This window comes from Kogia breviceps, chromosome 3 (assembly GCF_026419965.1).
Source record: "Kogia breviceps isolate mKogBre1 chromosome 3, mKogBre1 haplotype 1, whole genome shotgun sequence".
In the NCBI taxonomy this organism is placed as follows: Eukaryota; Metazoa; Chordata; class Mammalia; order Artiodactyla; family Physeteridae; genus Kogia; species Kogia breviceps.
In genome coordinates, this window is record NC_081312.1 from 176,399,516 (window position 1) to 176,419,426 (window position 19,911).

The 19,911-nt window shown below is 42.4% G+C and overlaps 1 protein-coding gene across 1 annotated transcript in view; it reads right to left on the reverse strand.

Moving 5' to 3' along the window:
* C3H10orf67 (chromosome 3 C10orf67 homolog) overlaps positions 1–19,911 on the reverse strand; it is a 115,689-nt gene that overhangs the window by 77,480 nt on the left and 18,298 nt on the right. Inside the window, exons 2-4 of the mRNA XM_067030739.1 lie at positions 18,899–19,019; positions 11,754–11,897; positions 9,064–9,138 (exon numbers count right to left, since the gene is read on the reverse strand). Of these exons, the coding sequence (XP_066886840.1) occupies positions 9,064–9,138; positions 11,754–11,897; positions 18,899–19,019 (340 nt within the window). The remainder of the gene's footprint in view (positions 1–9,063; positions 9,139–11,753; positions 11,898–18,898; positions 19,020–19,911) is intronic.

The window sequence follows — 19,911 nt, forward strand, 5'->3', positions numbered from 1 at the left end:
AGAGCCATAACACTGCATAGATAATCTTATATAGCCACAAAATAGCAGAGATAACCTTGAGATAAACCTTATTGTTGGTATATGATGAGTGTTAATTAAACAAGGAGACCATCAGACTGAGGGGGTTCTAATACCTTAGCAGCCTACATAAGCAAACCCAAACCTGAACCTGTAAATGCCTCAAGGTTAAGAAATCAATACTTAAGGACAACCAGTCACAAACAGCCAATGAGGCTTTTCCATAGAAGGCAAACACTTAAGCTACAGCCAATAACCTCCTTGCTTTTGCTTCTACCTTTTCTCTATAAAAATTTTCCCCCTGACTCTTGTGTTGGAGTGCTCCTAACCACTTCTGATTTAGTGCTGCCTGACTCGAGTCAATTTTCGCTCAAATAAACTTAAAAAAATTTGTTTTTACTCATCCCTCCCCCCTTTTATTTAAGTATAATTGACATACAATATTATATTAGTTTCAGGTGTACAACATAGTGGTTCAATATTTGTGTACATTACCAAATGATCATCACAGTACGTCTAAGTTACCGTCTGTCACCATACAAAATTATTACAATTTTATTGACTATATTCCTTATTTCGTACATTACATCCCCATGACTTATTTATTTTTGCTCAAATAAACTCTTAAAAATGTTACATGGGGCTTCCCTGGTGGCGCAGTGGTTGAGAGTCTGCCTGCCGATTCAGGGGACACGGGTTCGTGCCCCGGTCCGGGAAGATCCCACATGCCGCGGAGCGGCTGGGCCCGAGAGCCATGGCCGCTGAGCCTGCGCGTCCGGAGCCTGTGCTCCGCAGCGGGAGAGGCCACAGCAGTGAGAGGCCCGCGTACCGCAAAAAAAAAAAAAAAAAAAAAGTAACATGCCTCAGATTATCATTTAACATGAGGTAAACATCATAAATCAATGAAAAAGTTAAAGATTTTCAACAAATGATGTTGGGAAAATTGCTTATTAATTTGAAAGCTAGTGACAGTCTCCCAAACTTTTATTCCTCCAGTGTCTCTAAGGGATTTTTTTTTTTTTTTTGGCTGTACTGGGTCTTCATTGCAGTGTGCAAGCTTCTCATTGTGGTGGCTTCTCTTGTGGTCAGGCTTCAGTAGTTGTGGCACGCAGGCTCAGTAGTTGCGGCGTATGAGCTTAGTTGCTCCGTGTCATGTGGGATCTTGCCGGACCAGGGCTCGAACCCATGTCCCCTGCACTGGCAGGTGGATTCTTAACCACTGCGCCACCAGGGAAGTCCTCTGTAAGGGTTTTTATATGCTCGTAAATCCCTTTGTGTCTGAGGAAACTAGAGTAGTGTTTCCTTATCTGAATCAGAGCTGATACATTTCCAAGACCAAAAGAAACTAAATAAAGTGTAATTTTTATCAAAACCTTTTCTTGGGCTTCCCTGGTGGCGCAGTGGTTGAGAATCCGCCTGCCGATGCAGGGGATACGGGCTCGTGCCCCGGTCCGGGAAGATCCCACATGCCGCGGAGAGGCTGGGCCCGTGAGCCATGGCCGCTGAGCCTGCGCGTCCGGAGCCTGTGCTCCGCAACGGGAGAGGCCACAACAGTGAGAGGCCCGCGTACCACAAAAAAAAAAAAAAAAAAAAAAAAAAAAAACCACCCTTTTCTTTTATCTGAAAATAAGGTACTATAATATCACACAAGAAATTGTTTTAATTGTTAATAGATTTAAAACCTTGCTCCATAGATGAAAAAGCACTTGTACCTGTATCCTGAACTGGTCTCCAGAGGGCAGCAGAGAGTCATTTACACTTAACCAAAAGTTACCTCTTAACCAAAGTGTGTACTTTGGTTGTTTTTTCAACTCTTCTGTTCTTTCTATGACTAAGCCTTAACACACTGGGTGGCCAGGATGGGGAAGGCTGTCTGAGGTCAAGGATCAAAGTGATACCAACCAGCCGCAGCAAAGATTCAAAGAATCACTTTTTTATCTTTAAAATAATTTATTAGATAAACCAACGAACCACAATTAATACAGTGTTGGCTAAGCATGTTTAACCAGCACATGTTTATGAAACACTGATGCATAGAAAGCATTTAATCCTTTCAGGGCTCTCTATTCCTAGACATACAAAAAGTATATAGAAAGTGATAGTCACTTATTCTGTCATATTTTTTGAGCATTTGATACACACTAAAAGTTTATCAGTGACCCAGAAATGGTTGAAGACACAAAGGGTTATAAAAGCATGTTTCAAAAAAAAAAATCATGTTATTCTGACTTACTTTGTAAACAACAAAAATTCTGGTTAGATAGGTGAAATGCTTCTATAAGCTGACAAAAGTAAGGAATAGTTTAGCCAAAACTAAGTGAATCCAGAGACTTACGCAGGACACTGAAGCCGGCCTGTACTCCAGGGCATCACGAAATCGGGTAAACTTGAACTTTGGTTTTCACCTCTTAACAGGGCACAGAGAAAAGGCATCACATAGGTCTTCCTCAGAGTGGTGATTCTAACTAATAGACCACCCCATTAAGGCTGAGACCCCAAAGGGCCACCTCTTCAGCGTGAGAAGGAACTAGAAGCAACCACCTTGAACGCTGTACCTCCCTCCCATGCCAGTAAAAGTGAAATTGCCTCCTGTCTGGAAACTTGGCTCAAAGTATAGAGGTGGAGAGAAGTCTCTTCTGAGTTTTATAAGCATGAGATGGCCCACATTCATACATCTGGGTGGTCTAAAATGCCTCAAGCTGAGAATTAGGTTAAAGCGGTCACAGACCCAGCAGTCTCGCAGAAGCAAACAGAAATCTTCTCTACAGAGACTCACCTCTATTCCAGGCCTCAAAGAGTTTCTGCAGAAATATGAGTTCACAGTCAAAAATCATGAAACCCGAAAGTAAAGGACATATCATGAGCGACAGTCAGTACTTATTAGACCCTCAAAGATGAAAGACATGTAAATTATGAAACATGGAAGATCAATCAAGTACACTGAAATATATTTATAGAAATAAGAGGACAAGTTACTGGCAAAGAGCCAGAGCCATTAAAAAATAATCAAACACACCAAACATAGAACTCCTAGTCATAGAAAACATTATAAGTGATATTTTAAAACTCAATGAAGGGCTTCCCTGGTGGCGCAGTGGTTGAGAGCCCACCTGCCGATGCAGGGGACACGGGTTCGTGCCCTGGTCCGGGAACATCCCACATGCCGCGGAGCGGCTGGGCCCGTGAGCCATGGCCGCTGAGCCTGCGTGTCCGGAGCCTGTGCTCCGCAACGGGAGAGGCCACAACAGTGAGAGGCTCGCGTACCACACACACACAAAAAAACACCTCAATGAAAATGGATAAAAGAGTAATATGCAGTGGAGTTTAAAAATATAGGATTAAAAGATATGAGGGTAATGAGATACATATTAAGCCTTTATTCCAACACATTTTTGAGTTTAAAGGAAATAAATGCCCTAGACAAATATTTCACTATAGCTGACTCGAAAAGAATACAAAACCCAAATAGTCTCATAATCAGTAAGGAAATTGGGAGTTCAAAATATGTCAATCAATCAATCAACTCCTCTAGGCCCAGGTAGCTTCCCTGGCAGTTCTAAATATTTAAGGAAGAAAAAGTTCTAATTTTACACAAATGCTCTTAGGAAACAAAATGCGGATAACATTTCCCAGCTCATTTTGTGAAGCTACCATAATCCTGATTCCCAAACCCCAAAAGAATAGTATAAAAAAGGAAATGTATAGCTCACCACACTGATGTTCACAGGTTTAAAATATCCTAAGCAAAAGATTAACACACTAAGTTCAGGAACAAATTTTAAAAAGAAATAAACACATCATGACCAAGTTGGGCTTATACAAAGAAAGTAAGGTTGATTTCACATTTTTAAAAATCAGCTAGTTAATTTCATCACACTAACAGATTAAGGGCAAAAAAAATCATATGGCCTCTCAATAGATGCATAAAACCCACATTTTACAAAATTAAAATTCATTCATGATTTTTTTCAAAAGTCTCTTTGCAAAAGTAATAGCCTGATAGTATCTACAGCAAGTATGATGTGTAATGTTGAAATACTGTATTCAGTATTAATATAAAATAAGGATGCTTGCTTTCATCACTTTTACTTAACAATTTGCTAGATGCCCCAACAGTGCAGCTGGCAGAGATGAATGAATGAATGAATGAAGAAATGGTGTAAAATTGTAGGACAGCAAAATTTGCCATCCCCAAATGTGTCTCTTTGGCATGAGGATTAATTGGGCTGATTATTTTTAAGAAACAGAAAACTCAAAGTTTTTCTTGTTAACCTCCCCCTTAGCTGCTTAAAGAATTTAGATAAAGGGCCTGTCTCCAGGATGGAGCTATCACCAGAGATATCTGTAAAGAATATGGACTAGGTGTGCTGGGAGAAACTTGTCAGGGACTATAGATCAGGGTCCACTCTGTATCCCATTGTCTCTGCAGGACCCAGCAAACGTTTGTTTACCAAACATTTGCTTTTCCATCTCTATTTCCTTCCTTCCCCTTGAGGTCCCAAACCATACCCCCGACATTCTCTTTTGTCCCTAGCTGAAGATGGTATTTAAGGTGAGGGTTTCAGCCATTTTGGCAAGTTACTCAGTTTTCCTGGGTCTCTCCCATGTGTACATTTTATTAAACTTTTGTTTTCTCTTGTTAATCTGTCTCATGTCAACTGAATTCTTAGAGCAGCCAGAAGAACCTAGAATGGTAGAAGAAAATATCTTCCCCCCCCCACACAGATTTATTTTAAAATGTATATGGAAGAACAAAGAGCGAGCCATGAACATTCAAGACATCCTGAAGAAAAGAAAATGAGACAACTTATCTTACCAAACACCTACAATTAAGTATTAATGCAAGCAGATGGGGTAGGGGATCCTGGGAGAAAGAGACCCAGGCATGGCTTAAGCCACTTTGTGATCTAAGCCTGGCCACAATGCTTGCCCAGTAATTAAGACTCTAAAGGGAAGTGAGGGAAATGCAGGAACAAAGGAAGAACAGTCAAGAAACAATAGTTCAGCAATAAAAGAGAGTCCTAGTTCCTCCTCAAGGGATGTACCTAACAATCTGACACCTGTCTTCGAGTTCTGCAGGAACTAAGGCCCCCCAGCCAGGTGGAGGACGGAATGATGATGTTGAGCCTCTTGACTTCAATCAACTAAAGCCAGGACTCTGTCAACCTTTGCCCCAATTCTATGCTGAATTCTCCTCTGCCCAAGTCCCTTTATGAATATGCATGAACCCTTAGTTTAAATGTCCCCAGTTTTGCTGTTTGGGGAGACATTGCTTTGCGAGAGAGATCACCAGTGCTCCCCTTACTTGCTGCATGTTTGGGGAGACATTGCTTTGCGAGAGATCACCAGTGCTCCCCTTACTTGCTGCAAGTAACAAGTCCTTCCTTCCCCCAATCTTCGGCTTGGTTGTGTCTTTTGGCTCAACACCCACCAAGAGGCGAACCCAGTTTTGGGGTAACATTAATTTTAGTGGGATTTCCCACAAGGATAGATAATCTAACGAATGGAACAGAACAAAAAACCCCAAATCTGACCTACACACATACATGGAGTTCTGACATGACACATTATCTTCTGTCATTAACTTGAGAACCTGGGGGATCATTATGGGGAAAAAAATTAATCCCTCCTTCGCATCAATACTAAAAATCAGTCCCAGTGGATTAAAGACCTGTACGTAAAAGACAATAATATAAAAATCTTAGAAGACTTTAAGATACAGCAGCATTTTTAAAACAAAACACAGAATGTAGAAACCATGAGGAAAGATAGGAGTTTGACTACATTCGTGTAAAAAAAACCACTTTGGTTTATTAAAGAACACTGTAAGAAGAGTGAACAGGGGACTTCCCTCGTGGCGCAGTGGTTAGGAATCCGCCTGCCAATGCAGGAGACACGGGTTTGAGCCCTGGTCTGGGAAGATCCCACATGCCGCGGAGCAACTAAGCCCGTGCGCCACAACTACTGAGCCCGCACGCAGCAACTACTGAAGCCCGCGCGCTCTAGGGCCTGTGCTCCGCAGCCAGAGAAGCCACAACTAGAGAAAGCCTGTGCGCAGCAACGAAGGCCCAATGCAGCCAAAAAATTAACAAAGTTTTTAAAAAGAGTGAACAAAAAACCAAGAGAAGACATGTGCAACACATAAAACAAACAAAAGATGAGTATCCAAAATGTTTTTTAAAATACTCTTATTAACCAAAAAGAAAACAAATAATACAACAAGCAATGCATTTGAACAGGCACGTCACAGAACACGAAAACTGAATGGCTGATACACATTCTTAAAAGGGTTAACCGTATTAATAATCAAGGGAAACACAAATCAGACAGAATGAAATAGTTTCATGTGTCCATGAGATCAACAAACATTTAAACATCTGACAATATCAAGTCTCGACGAAGAAGAGTAACAAATATTTTCACATTATGATCAGTGTGGAAGGCTCTTGGCCTTAGATAATAAACATGAAAATCCACACTCTCCATTCCACTCTTACAAACATACTTTAAAAGCACTCTCGCACCTGTGTACCTGAGACGGTACAAGAATGTTCAGAACAGAACTGTAAGAGCAAATGGCAATTTCACATGCCTCAACATAATAAAAATTGATAAGGATGACAGATATCTTAAGGGCACTTTACTGTATCTGCAACCTGTGGTCAGTGGACAGAAACCTGTAAGCCTAAACACTAACACAGGATAATAAAGGGCCAGAAAAAGACACCAACACCAAGGAGTGTCATGAATTTGTATAAGAGCTTATTTGTTTCACAAACATTTAGACTGCACTGATCACGTGCCCAACTGTTGTAAGTGCTTCACAAGGATCAGTTCATTTCATCCTCAAACCAGGCCTATGAGCTGGGTACTAATATGATCCTCATCGGACAGATGAAGAAACTGAGGCAGAGAGGGTGAGTATTTTGCCCAAGGTCACATGCAGTTAAGTGGCAGAGCCAGGATTCGAACGCAAGTAGTTGGACTCCCAAGTCCTTGTATTAAAACATACACTGTGCTAACTCCTAACCATGATGCTATATTGTGCCGGCAGAACCACTAGGGAAGTAATTTATCCAACAAATGCAATTAAATCGCTTATTGATGTGAGCGTAAGGAAACTGTTCCAGCTATCTAGTTATTGCTGCATAACACAGCTCCCTAAGCTTAGTGGCATAAAACAACGATCCATCATGCTCACTCACTAAGGAATTAGGACAGGAATAGCAGGATGGCACACTCTTGCTCCATAATGCCAGGACCCCAGAGGGCAAGGCTAAATGCCTGCGGGCTGGCTGACTTGAAGGCTGGGCTCAGTTGCGCCAATGGCCCCAGTACCCACACGCGGGCTCTCCAAATGGCTTGGGCTCCCAACAGCACGGCAGCTGGATTCGGAAGGCGAGAATCCAGAGAGCAAACATCCCGAGAGCACAGGATGTAGTTGCAAGGCTTCTTTTGTCCCTGCCTTCGAAGTCGTGAAGCGTCACATTCTGTCTTTACGACCAAGTCACGGAGGCCCCTCAGATCCAGGGACGGGGAATTAGGCTCCACCTCTGGATGGGGGAGAAGCAAGGTAACCTCGCGGAAGAGCAGGTGAGTGGGAGACAGTGTTCGGGTCACCTTTGGAAACACAACTTGGCCCAGAGTCACAGAGGCTGTTGACAGGGCAATAGGTTCTGGGATATTTTTAGCCACAGGTAACTGAACAGGCAATTAACAGTGGCTTAAATTCTAAGGGGGTTTTTGTCTCATGACATAAAAGGGCCAGAGGCAGGGCAAGTCCAGAGTTAGTTAGTTGCTCGGTGATGTCATCAAGGACCCCAGGGCTTTCTGTTTTTCTAGTCTGCTACCCTTAGCACATCCTAAGTATCCCACTCCTTGCTTTTAGGTTGGTTGCAGCAATTCCAAGCATCAGAAGGAGAAATAAAGTCAAACAAAGAAAAAGAGGGGTATATTTTCCCTTGAGTCTCTTTTAATTAAAAAAAAAAAAAAGAATAGGGACTTCCCCGGCGGTGCAGTGGTTAAGACTCCGAGCTTCCACTGCAGGGGGCAGGGGTTCGATCCCTGGTGGGGGAAGAAAGATCCCACATGCTGCAAGGCACAGCCGAAAGAAGAAGAAGAATAACCTCCTTTCTAAACCTCACAGTTAACTTATCTTCAGGTCACATTGGACCTGACCTTGCCCTTGTTCATGCCATAGCTGGGAAAGAAGCTGAGAAAGGATCTAGCATTTTGGCTTCAGAGTAAGAAGTGCTTCTGCTAATAAAAAAAAAAGGAAGGGGAAGAATGACAGTGGAGCCACCAGTATCTGCCACAAGTTCAGGCAACCTCCATTCATTTAGCAATTATTAGCTGACTGCTAATTGTGTACCAGGCACAGGGCTAAGAGGCAGGGCATGGCGGAAAGCAAGACAAGCATCCCTACCCTTATAAGGCTTACAGTCCAGCACAAAACAGAGACATGTAACAAGCAATCACATAATTAAATCAAAGGTGTTCAGTACCATGAAAATGCAATCAAAGCACTATTTGCTGTAAATAAAGCAACATTTCTTTATGGAAATATACTGCAGTGAAAGACAAGATTATAGCTATAAATACTAAAAGAATCACAAGGTCCTCACTAAGATGAAAAAATAATGATTGGAAATGATGACGAGAAGGAAGCATGGAGTCTGGCAGACAGATCGCGTCCCCATCATTAGAAAAGTTACTCCAATGAGGATCTGTTCCCTGGGATTTACTACCGACCTGAGGAAGCTTCTCTTGAGACTCCCTGACCTCCTCCTATCGAACTGCATGCTCACCAAACAAACTCTGGAATACCGCATCGCTTGCCCAGGTGGACTAGATACCAGACTGGAATTTTTCCATTTCCGAAAAGTTCTGTCACCATAAAGTGTTATTTTGGTCAGTTTAAAGTAAGCATGAACAGTCTTAGACCTTCAAAGCTAAAAACGCTGACTGGGAACCCACGGTGAGCCCCACCCTGGGCCCTCACAAGATATCAAGCCGGTTTCACCCACGATGGCACTCAAAGCTCACCTGGTACATTCCTTTGATAGTAGCTATGGCATCGGCCAGCTGCTGATTGTAGCATTTTCTTAAGGTATCCTCATTCTGCAAATGAAAAATAAATACAATGAGCATCACGATGTATTTCCAAATGCAACTCTCACACCTACAAGGGACAGGGCTCAGTATAAAACCACCATTCAAATCATATGCTCTCTCAAAAACTTCACTTTGGGCTTCCCTGGTGGCGCAGTGGTTGAGAATCCGCCTGCTGATGCAGGAGACACGGGTTCGTGCCCTGGTCCGGGAAGATCCCACATGCCGTGGAGCAACTAAGCCTGTGAGCCATGGCCGCTAGGCCTGTGCGTCCGGAGCCTGTGCTCCGCAACGGGAGAGGCCACAACAGTGAGAGGCCCGCATACCGCAAAAAAAAAAAAAAAAAAAAACCTTCACTTTATAATCATTTCCCCTATGCTTACAGCTAATACAACACATTCCAATTTCACTTACACTGAACCAAAAGCAATAGAGAGCTCATATGGATAAAATAAATATAGATAACGTGAACATTTTCTCTAATCTTCCATATCAGAGTCTTGTTAATGTCTTAGAACTGCTTATAAAATAGTGAAATCGGGGGATGGGATAAGTTGGGAGATTGGGATTGACATATACAAACTACTATGTATAAAACAGATGACTAATGAGAACTTACTGTATAGCACAGGGAATTCTACTCAGTGCTCTGTAGTGACCTAAATGGGAAGGAAATCTTTAAAAGAGTGGATATATGTATACGCATAACTGATTCACTTTGCTGCACAGCAGAAACTAATACAACATTATAAAGCAACTATACTCCAATAAAAATTAATTTAAAAATAAAATAAAATAGTGAAATCTATTTGGAGTTCACATCCTGTTCTGGTCCTGGTTTTTTTTTTTTTTTTTTTTTTTGCAGTATGCGGGCCTGTCACTGTCGTGGTCTCTCCCGCTGTGGTGCACAGGCTCCGGACGCGCAGGCTCAGCGGCCACGGCTCACGGGCCCAGCCGCTCCGCAGCATGTGGGATCTTCCCGGACCGGGGCATGAACCCGTGTCCCCTGCATCGGCAGGCGGACTCTCAACCACTGTGCCACCAGGGAAGCCCCCTGGTCCTGGTATTTTTGGATGAATTATGCTCATGGAAAGCAATCTAGGGCCACTAATCCACAAACTAGAGTCATTTTCTGATTAATCAAATTATTTGATCCTATCTGTTATGGATAACAATGAAAGATAGTACATTAAAAAAATACTCTTGTATGGAATCTAAAAAAAAAAGAAAAGGAGTTCTGAAGAACCTAGGGGCAGGACAGGAATAAAGACACAGACGTAGTAAAGAATGGACTTGAGGACATGGGGAGGGGGAAGGGCAAGCTGGGACGAAGGGAGAGAGTGGCAGGGACATATATACACTACCAAACGTAAAACAGCTAGCTAGTGGGAAGCAGCCGCATAGCACAGGGAGATCCACTCAGTGCTTTGTGACCAACTAGAGGAGTGGGATAGGGAGGGTGGGAGGGAGGGAGATGCAAGAGGGAGGAGAAATGGGGACATATATATATATGTAGAGCTGATTCACTGTTACACAGCAGCAACTAGCACAACAATGTAAAGCAATTACACTCCAATAAAGATGTTAAAAAATACTCTTGATTCTGCTATCAATTTTGATTCTAGCACGGAGTGTAAGCCACCAACGGGCTTTAGAGTCAGAGAGAACTGGATTTCAATGTCCCTGTGCCACTTACTATCTGTCTCACTTTAAGCAAGTGACTTAACCTTGGTGGCGCAGTTTCCTTACCTGCAGAGCGGGGATAAGAGGATTCCCATTTAGGGACTGTTGAGGGACTTAAAGAGGAAATGCATTAAAAGGTACTTTGAATGGTGGGGTCAACAACACGTGGGTGTTTCGTTTTACAGCAGAAAAATAACACTGATGCCTGTTCTGAATGACAGATAGATATGCTGACCTGATCACAGATTCTGGGAAATTCCTCAGAGCAGCAGAGTTTTCATGTCTTTGGCTCCTACGGAGCCGGAGCCGTTAAAACACAAGTCATATAAAACTGTAGTTAAGGGCTGCAATTCAAGCATTAAACTTCTGGCCTGGAACCTAAACCCTGATGGTTTTGGGGTTTTTTGTTTGTTTGTTTTGCGGTACGCGGGCCTCTCACTGTTGTGGCCTCTCCCGCTGCGGAGCACAGGCTCCGGACGTGCAGGCGCACCGGCCATGGCTCACGGGCCCAGCCGCTCCGCGGCACATGGGATCCTCCCGGACCGGGGCACGAACCCGTGTCCCCTGCATCGGCAGGCGGACTCTCAACCACTGCGCCACCAGGGAAGCCCCCCTGATGGTTTTTTAACTGGTGACCCTGAGCAAGTGAATTAACCTTTCTGTGCCTCGGTTTCCTCATCTGTAAAAGGGGTATAATAATCGTACCTACTTTGTCAGGTTAGTCATGAGCCTTAAATGAGTTCATACACAGGGTACTCACAAAAGTTTCTGCACATAGTAAAGCTATAGGTACCATACAGCTTTATGTAGTCATCACATGAGACACAACACATACAAATTAAATTGCCCTCATAAGTTGCTAAGCTAAAAACTGTAGTACCTACACATCTAAACACAAAATTAATCCACATATGAAACAGAGGAAATGAGAGAACGTCTACCTGTTGATAACGTTTTTCGATTGTCAGGATCCTGTCGTGTAGAGAAGTGAAGAGTCTGCAAGACTCCTCTTTAAGACGGTCCTCAAACTTCAGTTGAATCAATTGTTTGAGGAACCCAAAATCCACCTGAAGAGATTTAATAATCTAAAAATGGAAAAACATACGTTATTGTAGAGAGTAAGGGCCCTCTGTGTAAAGATTCCAGCACCTGGCCTGGTCTGGGCAGATCACTTGGGCACCTGGTCAGGGGCTTGTCCTGAATTCAAGATTTCCTCTCCGGAGTCGTGTATACTGGGGATACCAGTTAATCTGCTAAACTAATACATGCTGATGGACGAAGGGAGAGGAGGTTCCCAGCAGTTTCCTCCCATACAGAGTAAGTTATCCTTTGCCTTGAATCAAAAAACGATTGAGAAAATAATTTTCAATATGTGATTTTCACATCAGGAAAAATGGGCAAGAATCAACATTTGTTGTGAATTTATTAGCCAAGTACTTAAATATATTACCAATGTGTTGACTAAGAACTGGTTGGTATTATCCAAACGCAATGTATTTTTGTCTCCCACTGTCTATTTAAAATGTATTCACTAGGACTTCCCTGATGGTCCAATGGTTAAGAATCCGCCTTACAATGCAGGGGACGTGAGTTCGATCCCCGGTCGGGGGACTAAGATCCCACATGCCACGGGGCAGCTAGGCCCGTGCGCCACAACTACAGAACCCATGCACTCTGGAGCTCGAGCCACAAGTAGAGAGAAGCCCACACACCGCAACTAAGACCCAGTGCAGCCCCAAATAAGTAAATAAATATTTAATTCAAAAAATAAAACATAAAATGTATTCACTAGGTAATCTTCCCTCACCCTGAATGGAAACTGTAAGCAATTCCTCCTCATTCTTGGGAAGAGAAAGTCCTCATCACTCGAAACACAGCCCGAAAGTAGCATTTAGAATGTGACACTTCCAACTTCATTCATAGGTAAGGCTGCTCCCTGCACTCCAGGCCAAGGGCAGAAGCTGGCAGCTGCAGGTCTTTAAGGAAAAGAGTGGGATACACTCTTGAGCTCTCTCCCCTCTTACCTCCTCCCCCCACACCCCAGCTGCTTCTCCACCACAGACAAGGCAGCAGGGGTAAAGGGGCACGGCTGTTCCCACCCGGCAGGGGGCTTCACCCTGGTCTGCTAGAACAGGAGAACGACCCTGACCCTTCTTCCCTCGGGCACCAACACAGCTTCTCGAGAGGTTCCCGCTGCAGGTACCCTCTCTCCCCTGTGGACGCACAGGGCCAAGCAGCTGCTTCTCTACTTGGGCGGGGGGGGGGGGGGGGGGGGGGGTGTCACTGCTACTCCGCCCTCAGGCCCTATGAATCTAGAGTTTTACCCTTTCTCCTCCCTTCTGTTGGAGGCCCTCTGCCCTTCTCAACCCATCAACCAGCAAGGACCCAGAATGACCCCAGGCTGGCGCTCTCTCTTTTTCCCAGAGGCCACATGTGGTCCACAAGAACAATCACACAACCCTCACCCCAGCAACTCTGGCAGTGCAGACTGAGCCCAGCTCAGCCGCTCCCCCTTCTTGCCCCAGCCCACGTTAGCTTCCTCGCACGTGAATCGGCACCGGTCCTCTGAGTCTTCCAATAGCAGCAAACATATTTCAAGCTCCACAGAAGCCTGCCTTACTGGCTTTGAGGTGAGGAAGCGCCCTTCGGCTACCCCTCCCCCAGAAAGAGCACGGCAATAGTGTTTCCTAAAGAAATTGCTTCAGCAATTTTCCCCCCTCACCTCCTGATCCCCGTTTTTATTATCCTTGGTCTGATTAAAGAGCTAAGAGTCATTGATCTGATGTGTAACAGTCTCTCCGTAAATTCTGCAAATGGGATCTCACACTCACTTTGGAATTTGATACCTGGCTATTAGCATCCTGGGAAGAAGCTCGATTTTAGCATCCTGATACTATGTGGAAGGTTTTATTTTGCAGGTGAGGATATTGAGACGTTGAGAGGTTAAGTGACTGACTAGTCCAACATTCTGTGGCCGGTAAGCGGAAGGGCCAGATTGGAACAGAGTTGTGACTGACTCATACCCCTTCTTTATACCATGTTGTCAACTTATGAAGGTTACTGTTTTGAGAAATAAGAAAAAAAAAATGCTAGAGCAAGTGAAAGCTTAAAGAATTCCTTAAATTCCAGGGACAAGATGAAATGACTTTGCCTTTAGAAGATCCAGCCCTATATGGACGTCTTGTTCTGAAGAAGGGAGGGACAGGAATCCTGGTATGGTCAAATAAACTCCTACTGGCCTGAGACTCCCACGGATCACAATTTACAAGAGACATACCTAAGATACAATGACACAGAACTGAGGTCAGTGTAGAAATAAGAAAGTTTTACCAGGCAAACAATGTCCCAAAGAATGTTAATATAGGTATATTAATATTGAACAAAATGGACAATGTGTGTATGTGCATATATGTATATATGCACACATGTACATATGTGTGTGTGGAGATATATATATGTATAGACACATACTCAACAAATACAGGTTATTTTTATTTTATTTTATTTATTTATTTTTTTTTTTGCAGTATGCGGGCCTCTCACTGTTGTGGCCTCTCCCGTTGCGGAGCACAGGCTCCGGACGCACAGGCTCAGCGGCCATGGCTCACGGGCTTAGTTGCTCCGCGGCATGTGGGATCTTCCCGGACCAGGGCACGAACCCGTGTCTCCTGCATCGGCAGGCGGATTCTCAACCACTGCGCCACCAGGGAAGCCCTACAGGTTATTTTTAATTTCCCATTTCCATGGCACAATAATGAAGACTGACCTCACACAAAGCCTCAGGACAAGTCGCAACAAAGACCAAATAAGTCATCTCACAAAGGCTGTCCGCTGACAACAAAGCACTGAAGTGAAAACTCAACAACGTAACAGTGACTAAAGAGCACGCTTGGCGATCTAACCAACTTCTTATTAAACAACGGGCCAACAAAATAAATGGGAAATTGGAGCACTTAAATCTAAATACTAATAAAAGTACTACATCTCAAAATTTGTGGGATGACGCTAAAGAGGTAATTAGTAGGACTGTATTGTCTTAAATACTGTCATTTATACCGTCTTTAAATGCTTATGAAAGGAAAGAAGGGAGCCTCAAAATGAATGGCCTGTAGGCACGGATAGCTAAGAGCCCCGTGTCCATCACTGCCTCACCAACACACTCACTCCTTCAGAACCCTCTGCAGTTAAAGGGGTCACGTGATGTGGTTAAGGCCAACGCTAAACACGCTGGGGTTTTCGATGGAAAGTTTTTGCTCTTTTAGTAGAGCTACCACCACTCCATTCCACTTCTCCCCTGTTCTCCTTCCTCTGTGAAATGCAGATGGAGGCTGGAAGTGGAGCAGCCATCCTGTTACTGTGAAGTCAGAAATATGATAGCAAAATCCATGCACTAATGATGGACCTGTGAAAAGATAAAATGAATCTGGTACACAGATGACATCAGGGAGCTACTGCCCTAACTTGTAACTCCAGATATTCTAACCCAAGGCTTCCTGTTAAGTCGACAGAGTTGCACTGTCTGTACATAGAGCTATATGACATCCCTACTAATACCCAGATCCAATTCAAGGAATTAGAAAAAGAAAAACAGAGTAAACCCAAAGATAGTAGGAGGAATTAAATAGTAAAGATAAGAGGGGCTTCCCTGGTGGTGCAGTGGACAAGACTCTGAGCTCCCAATGCAGGGGGCCTGGGTTTGATCCCTGGTCAGGAAACCTGGTCCCACATGCATGCCACAACTAAGAGTTCGCATGCCACAACTAAGAAGCCCACATGCTGCAACTAAGGAGCTGGCGAGCTGCAGCTACGGAGCCTGCCTGCCACAACTGAGACCCAATGCAACCAAATAAAATAAATAAACAAATAAATATTTTAAAAACACATAAATAAATAAATAATAAGGATACGAAAAGAAATTTATGAGCTAGAAAATAAAGTTATGATAGAAAGGATTAATAAATCCAGAAGCTGGGTCTCTGAAAAAAATTAATGAAATAGATAACACTGTCAGGATTCATCAAGAAAAAAGAGAGTTGGTATGAAGACCATATTAAGAATTTTAAAAGAAATATAACTACAGGGGCTTCCCTGGTGGCGCAGTGGTTGAGAATCCGCCTGCCGATGCAGGGGACACGGGTTCGTGCCCCGGTCCGGGAAGATCCCACATGCCGCGGAGCGGCTGGGCCCGTGAGCCATGGCCGCTAGGCCTGCGCGTCCGGAGCCTGTGCTCCGCAACGGGAGAGGCCACAACAGTGAGAGGCCCTCATACCGCAAAAAAAAAAAAAAAAAAGAAAAAGAAATATAACTACAGATACAATAAAGACCTAAAAACAATATGCAAAGACAATAATCAACACCATAACCAACAATCTGAATATTTTGTAGAAAAATATAACATCAAACCGACCCAAGAAGATTTAAGAAAACCTTAATATAAACGTAACAAAACAACAATGGCAGTAAAAATAAGTACAGACAGTTTTACATGCAAGTTTACACTGAAGAAATAGATACTTCCAATCTCAAGCCAGTAATTGCAGAGATTAGACTAGGGAACACTTCCCAACTCACTTTATGACAGTGCTATGGCCTTGCTACCAAGTCTGAACAAGGACAGCATAAGGAGAAAAGAAAATTATAGGACCACCTCACTTACAAACATAGATGGAAAACAATCCTTAGTAAAATAACAGCAAATAATGTGACGCAAAAGGAAATATTATAGTCCAGTTGGGTTCGTTCCAGGTTTACCATCAAAAAATCAAATTTCTTCACATCATCAGATAAAGGAGAAAAACCAAATGACGGTATGACCATCTCAACAGATCCATGAAAAGCATTCAAATCCAGCCATTCATGATTTTTTTAAAAAAAATGTCTCTCACTAATTTGAAATAAACATCCTTAATCTGCTTTAAGCATATTGCATCAGATTTTGGTTCAGCTATATTAAAAAATCCAAATAACAAAAGCATAAAAGAGAGGTAAGTTTACTTCTCTTTCACTAGGTGGTGAAAATGACCCAAGATCCTTCTATCTCCTTAGTCTTCTGTATATATCAAAATCATGGTGTAACTGCTAGCATCCATGGTCTAGGCACCGAAGTAAAAAGAGGAAGGCAAGAAAGGAAGAAAAGTAGAAAGAAGGATGGGATTAGGAAGAAGTAAAGTGGCAGACAGTGCATCGAAACTGTGCCTTCAAGGTTGCCCAAAGCGGCCACCCAATATTTCCACCTAAATTCTACTGACCAGAAGTTACTCATTTAGACGCTAGTTGCAAAGGAATAAAGTTATAACACTTTTCTGAAGGCATAAAAGAAGACAATAAATTGGGACGTATGTGGGAAAAGAGACACCCTCAAAAGTGGGAGTGTAAATTGGTATAATTTCTATGCAGGGCAACTTGGCAACATCCTTCACAATGACTAAGGCGTGCATCCTCTGACTCAGACGTTTCACTTTTAAGAATTTACATCCCAGTTTTACTGGCATGTGAGTACGTACAGAATTATTCATTGCAGTAAAAGATTTGAAACGACCAAAATGATGTCCATCCGTAGGAGGATAGCTAAATAAATGATGCCAGTTTGTGAGACAATGTACTTGTAAAATAGAAGAGGAAGCTCTTTATGTACCAACGTACGTAAGTGATTTCCAAGTTACGTTGTTAAGTGAAAAAACAGAAGCAAAGCAACCTAAAGTATTTGTAGTAATATGCCACCCTGTGTCACAGTTTTATTGATTAGGACTTTTAATAAAAACTCTTGATATCTAATGTGTATGAAATGTTCTATTTCTTTACAATCAAAAAAGCCCCAAAGCTTTGCTGTACAGAGAAAATAACACAACACTGTAAATCAATTATACTTCAATAAAATTTTTTTTTTTTTTTTTTTGTGGTACGTGAGCCTCTCACTGTTGTGGCTTTTCCCGTTGCGGAGCACAGGCTCCGGACGCACAGCCTCAGCGGCCATGGCTCGCGGGCCTAGCTGCTCCGCGGCATGTGGGATCTCCCCAGACCGGGGCACGAACCCGCGTCCCCTGCATTGGCAGGCGGACTCGCAACCACTGCACCACCAGGGAAGCCCTCAATAAAATTTTTTAAAAAGTTTTTTAAAGCCCCAAAGGAAATATGATAGGATATGGAGATCTGAAAAAGCTGTATGGTAGTATAGGGGAGCAAAATCTGCCACCTCAAATTGTGTCTCTTTGGCATGAGGATTTATTTAGGCTGATTATTTTTAAGGCCCCAAAGACTCAGGAAGGAACTTTGACCTTCCCCATAACTTCCTAGAAGAATGTGGACAGAGGATCTGTTCCAGGAAGGGAGCTAGCACCATAGATAACTATAGTATAATATGCACTAGCTGTGTAGACCGGGAGGAACCTAGCAAAGTCAGTTAAAATTCGTTTCTGTGTCCCACTGTCTCTGCATGGCCCAGCAAACATTTGTTTACCAAATATTTGCTTTTCCATCTTCATGTGAACTGTCTTCCTCTCCTACGAAGTCCCAAACCACTATCCTCAACATCCCCTTTTGTCTTTAGCTGAAGGTGAGAGCTCTGGCTATTTTGGCAAGTTAGTCAGTTTTTCTGGGTTTCTCCCACATATATGTTATTAAATTTTTCTTGGATTTTCTCCTGTTAATCTGTCTCATGTCAATTCAATTCTTAGACCAGCCAGAAGAACCTAGAAGGACAGAGGAAAATTTCTTCCTCCCTGACCATGGGTAATACAGTTATTCACTACTGTATATTATTCTTGACATTTTTCTATATGCCAAAGATATTTTGTAATTTTTAAAAATATCCTAAACAGTAAATGTTCACAGATGTCAAAAGAATTCTAAAGAGAGTAAGAAAACATTTCTCTAAACAAGTTAACATATATAAGCAGGACATAAATATGACACAAATAGAAATAGTAGTTTATACTAATAATTTTAAGAAACACAACTGTCATCTAACTCAGTGTGTAAAAGATACTATTTTTAAAATGCTAATCATTTCAATTCTGTCAAGGAAAGACATAAAGGCAAATAGTACCCACAAATTATCTCAGAAGTTTCAAAATAAATCCAGATTTACCTGCACTAGCTTTTGTGTAGATGAACTCAACTCTTTTAATGGCAAAATCTCACTGGAATCCGTTTGAGTAGCATGGTCTGTGCTGAAAAAGCCAACCTTCAAATCATCTGAAATGTTAAATCTGAAAAAGAAAAAAAAAGGAGGAAGGAGAGATTAACCGTGGTTTATATAATAGCTATTTCCTTAAAAATATATTTAGTGAGCATATTTCATGCAAATCATATTTTACGGATTCAAAGGACTGGTGAAGTGAGGAAACCACTGAATGACCTTCTCGGGACTAGGGCTTTTCCCCAGGACTCTGCTGGATTATCAGATTCCCTGGACACTAGCACACTGCTCCACTGATACTCATCTTAGTTCCATTTTCTGAGACATGACCAACTTATGAGCCTACTTTTAATATCTTATTTGCGTTTTATGTGTGCTTCTGCTTGAAGCCATTATAAATTATGCATGGGCATAGCAAGCAAAATTACTTTGAGACAGGGGTTCTCAAAGTGTGGTCTGAGGAACCCCTGGAGGTTCCAGGACACTCTTTCAGGGAATCCACAGATCAAAATTATTTTCATAGCAATATTAAGATTCTATGTGCCTTTTCCATTATCATTCTCTCACAAGTGTTCAGTGGAGTTTTCCAGAGGCTACAGGTTATGTGACTGGATGACAGATTGAATGCAGAAGCCAACAGGAGAATTCAGCTATGTTCCATTCAGCCAGGCATTGAGAAGACTTGCAAAAATGTACAACAATGACACTATTCTCATTAAAGTTTTTGTGCTGAAAAATAAGAGTTCGTTTTTCTTTAAAATACATTATTTATACTAACACAGAATTGGTTTATCATTATTTTAAACGTCTCTCCTTTAAAATTTCTAATATGGTAACTCTCAATAGATATAACATAAACTAAAGCTCTTTGAGGGACCCTATAATTTTTAAGACTGTAAAGAGGTGTTGAAACCAACAAATGTGCGAACTTCTTCTTTAAGATAATCACACCACTGTACTGT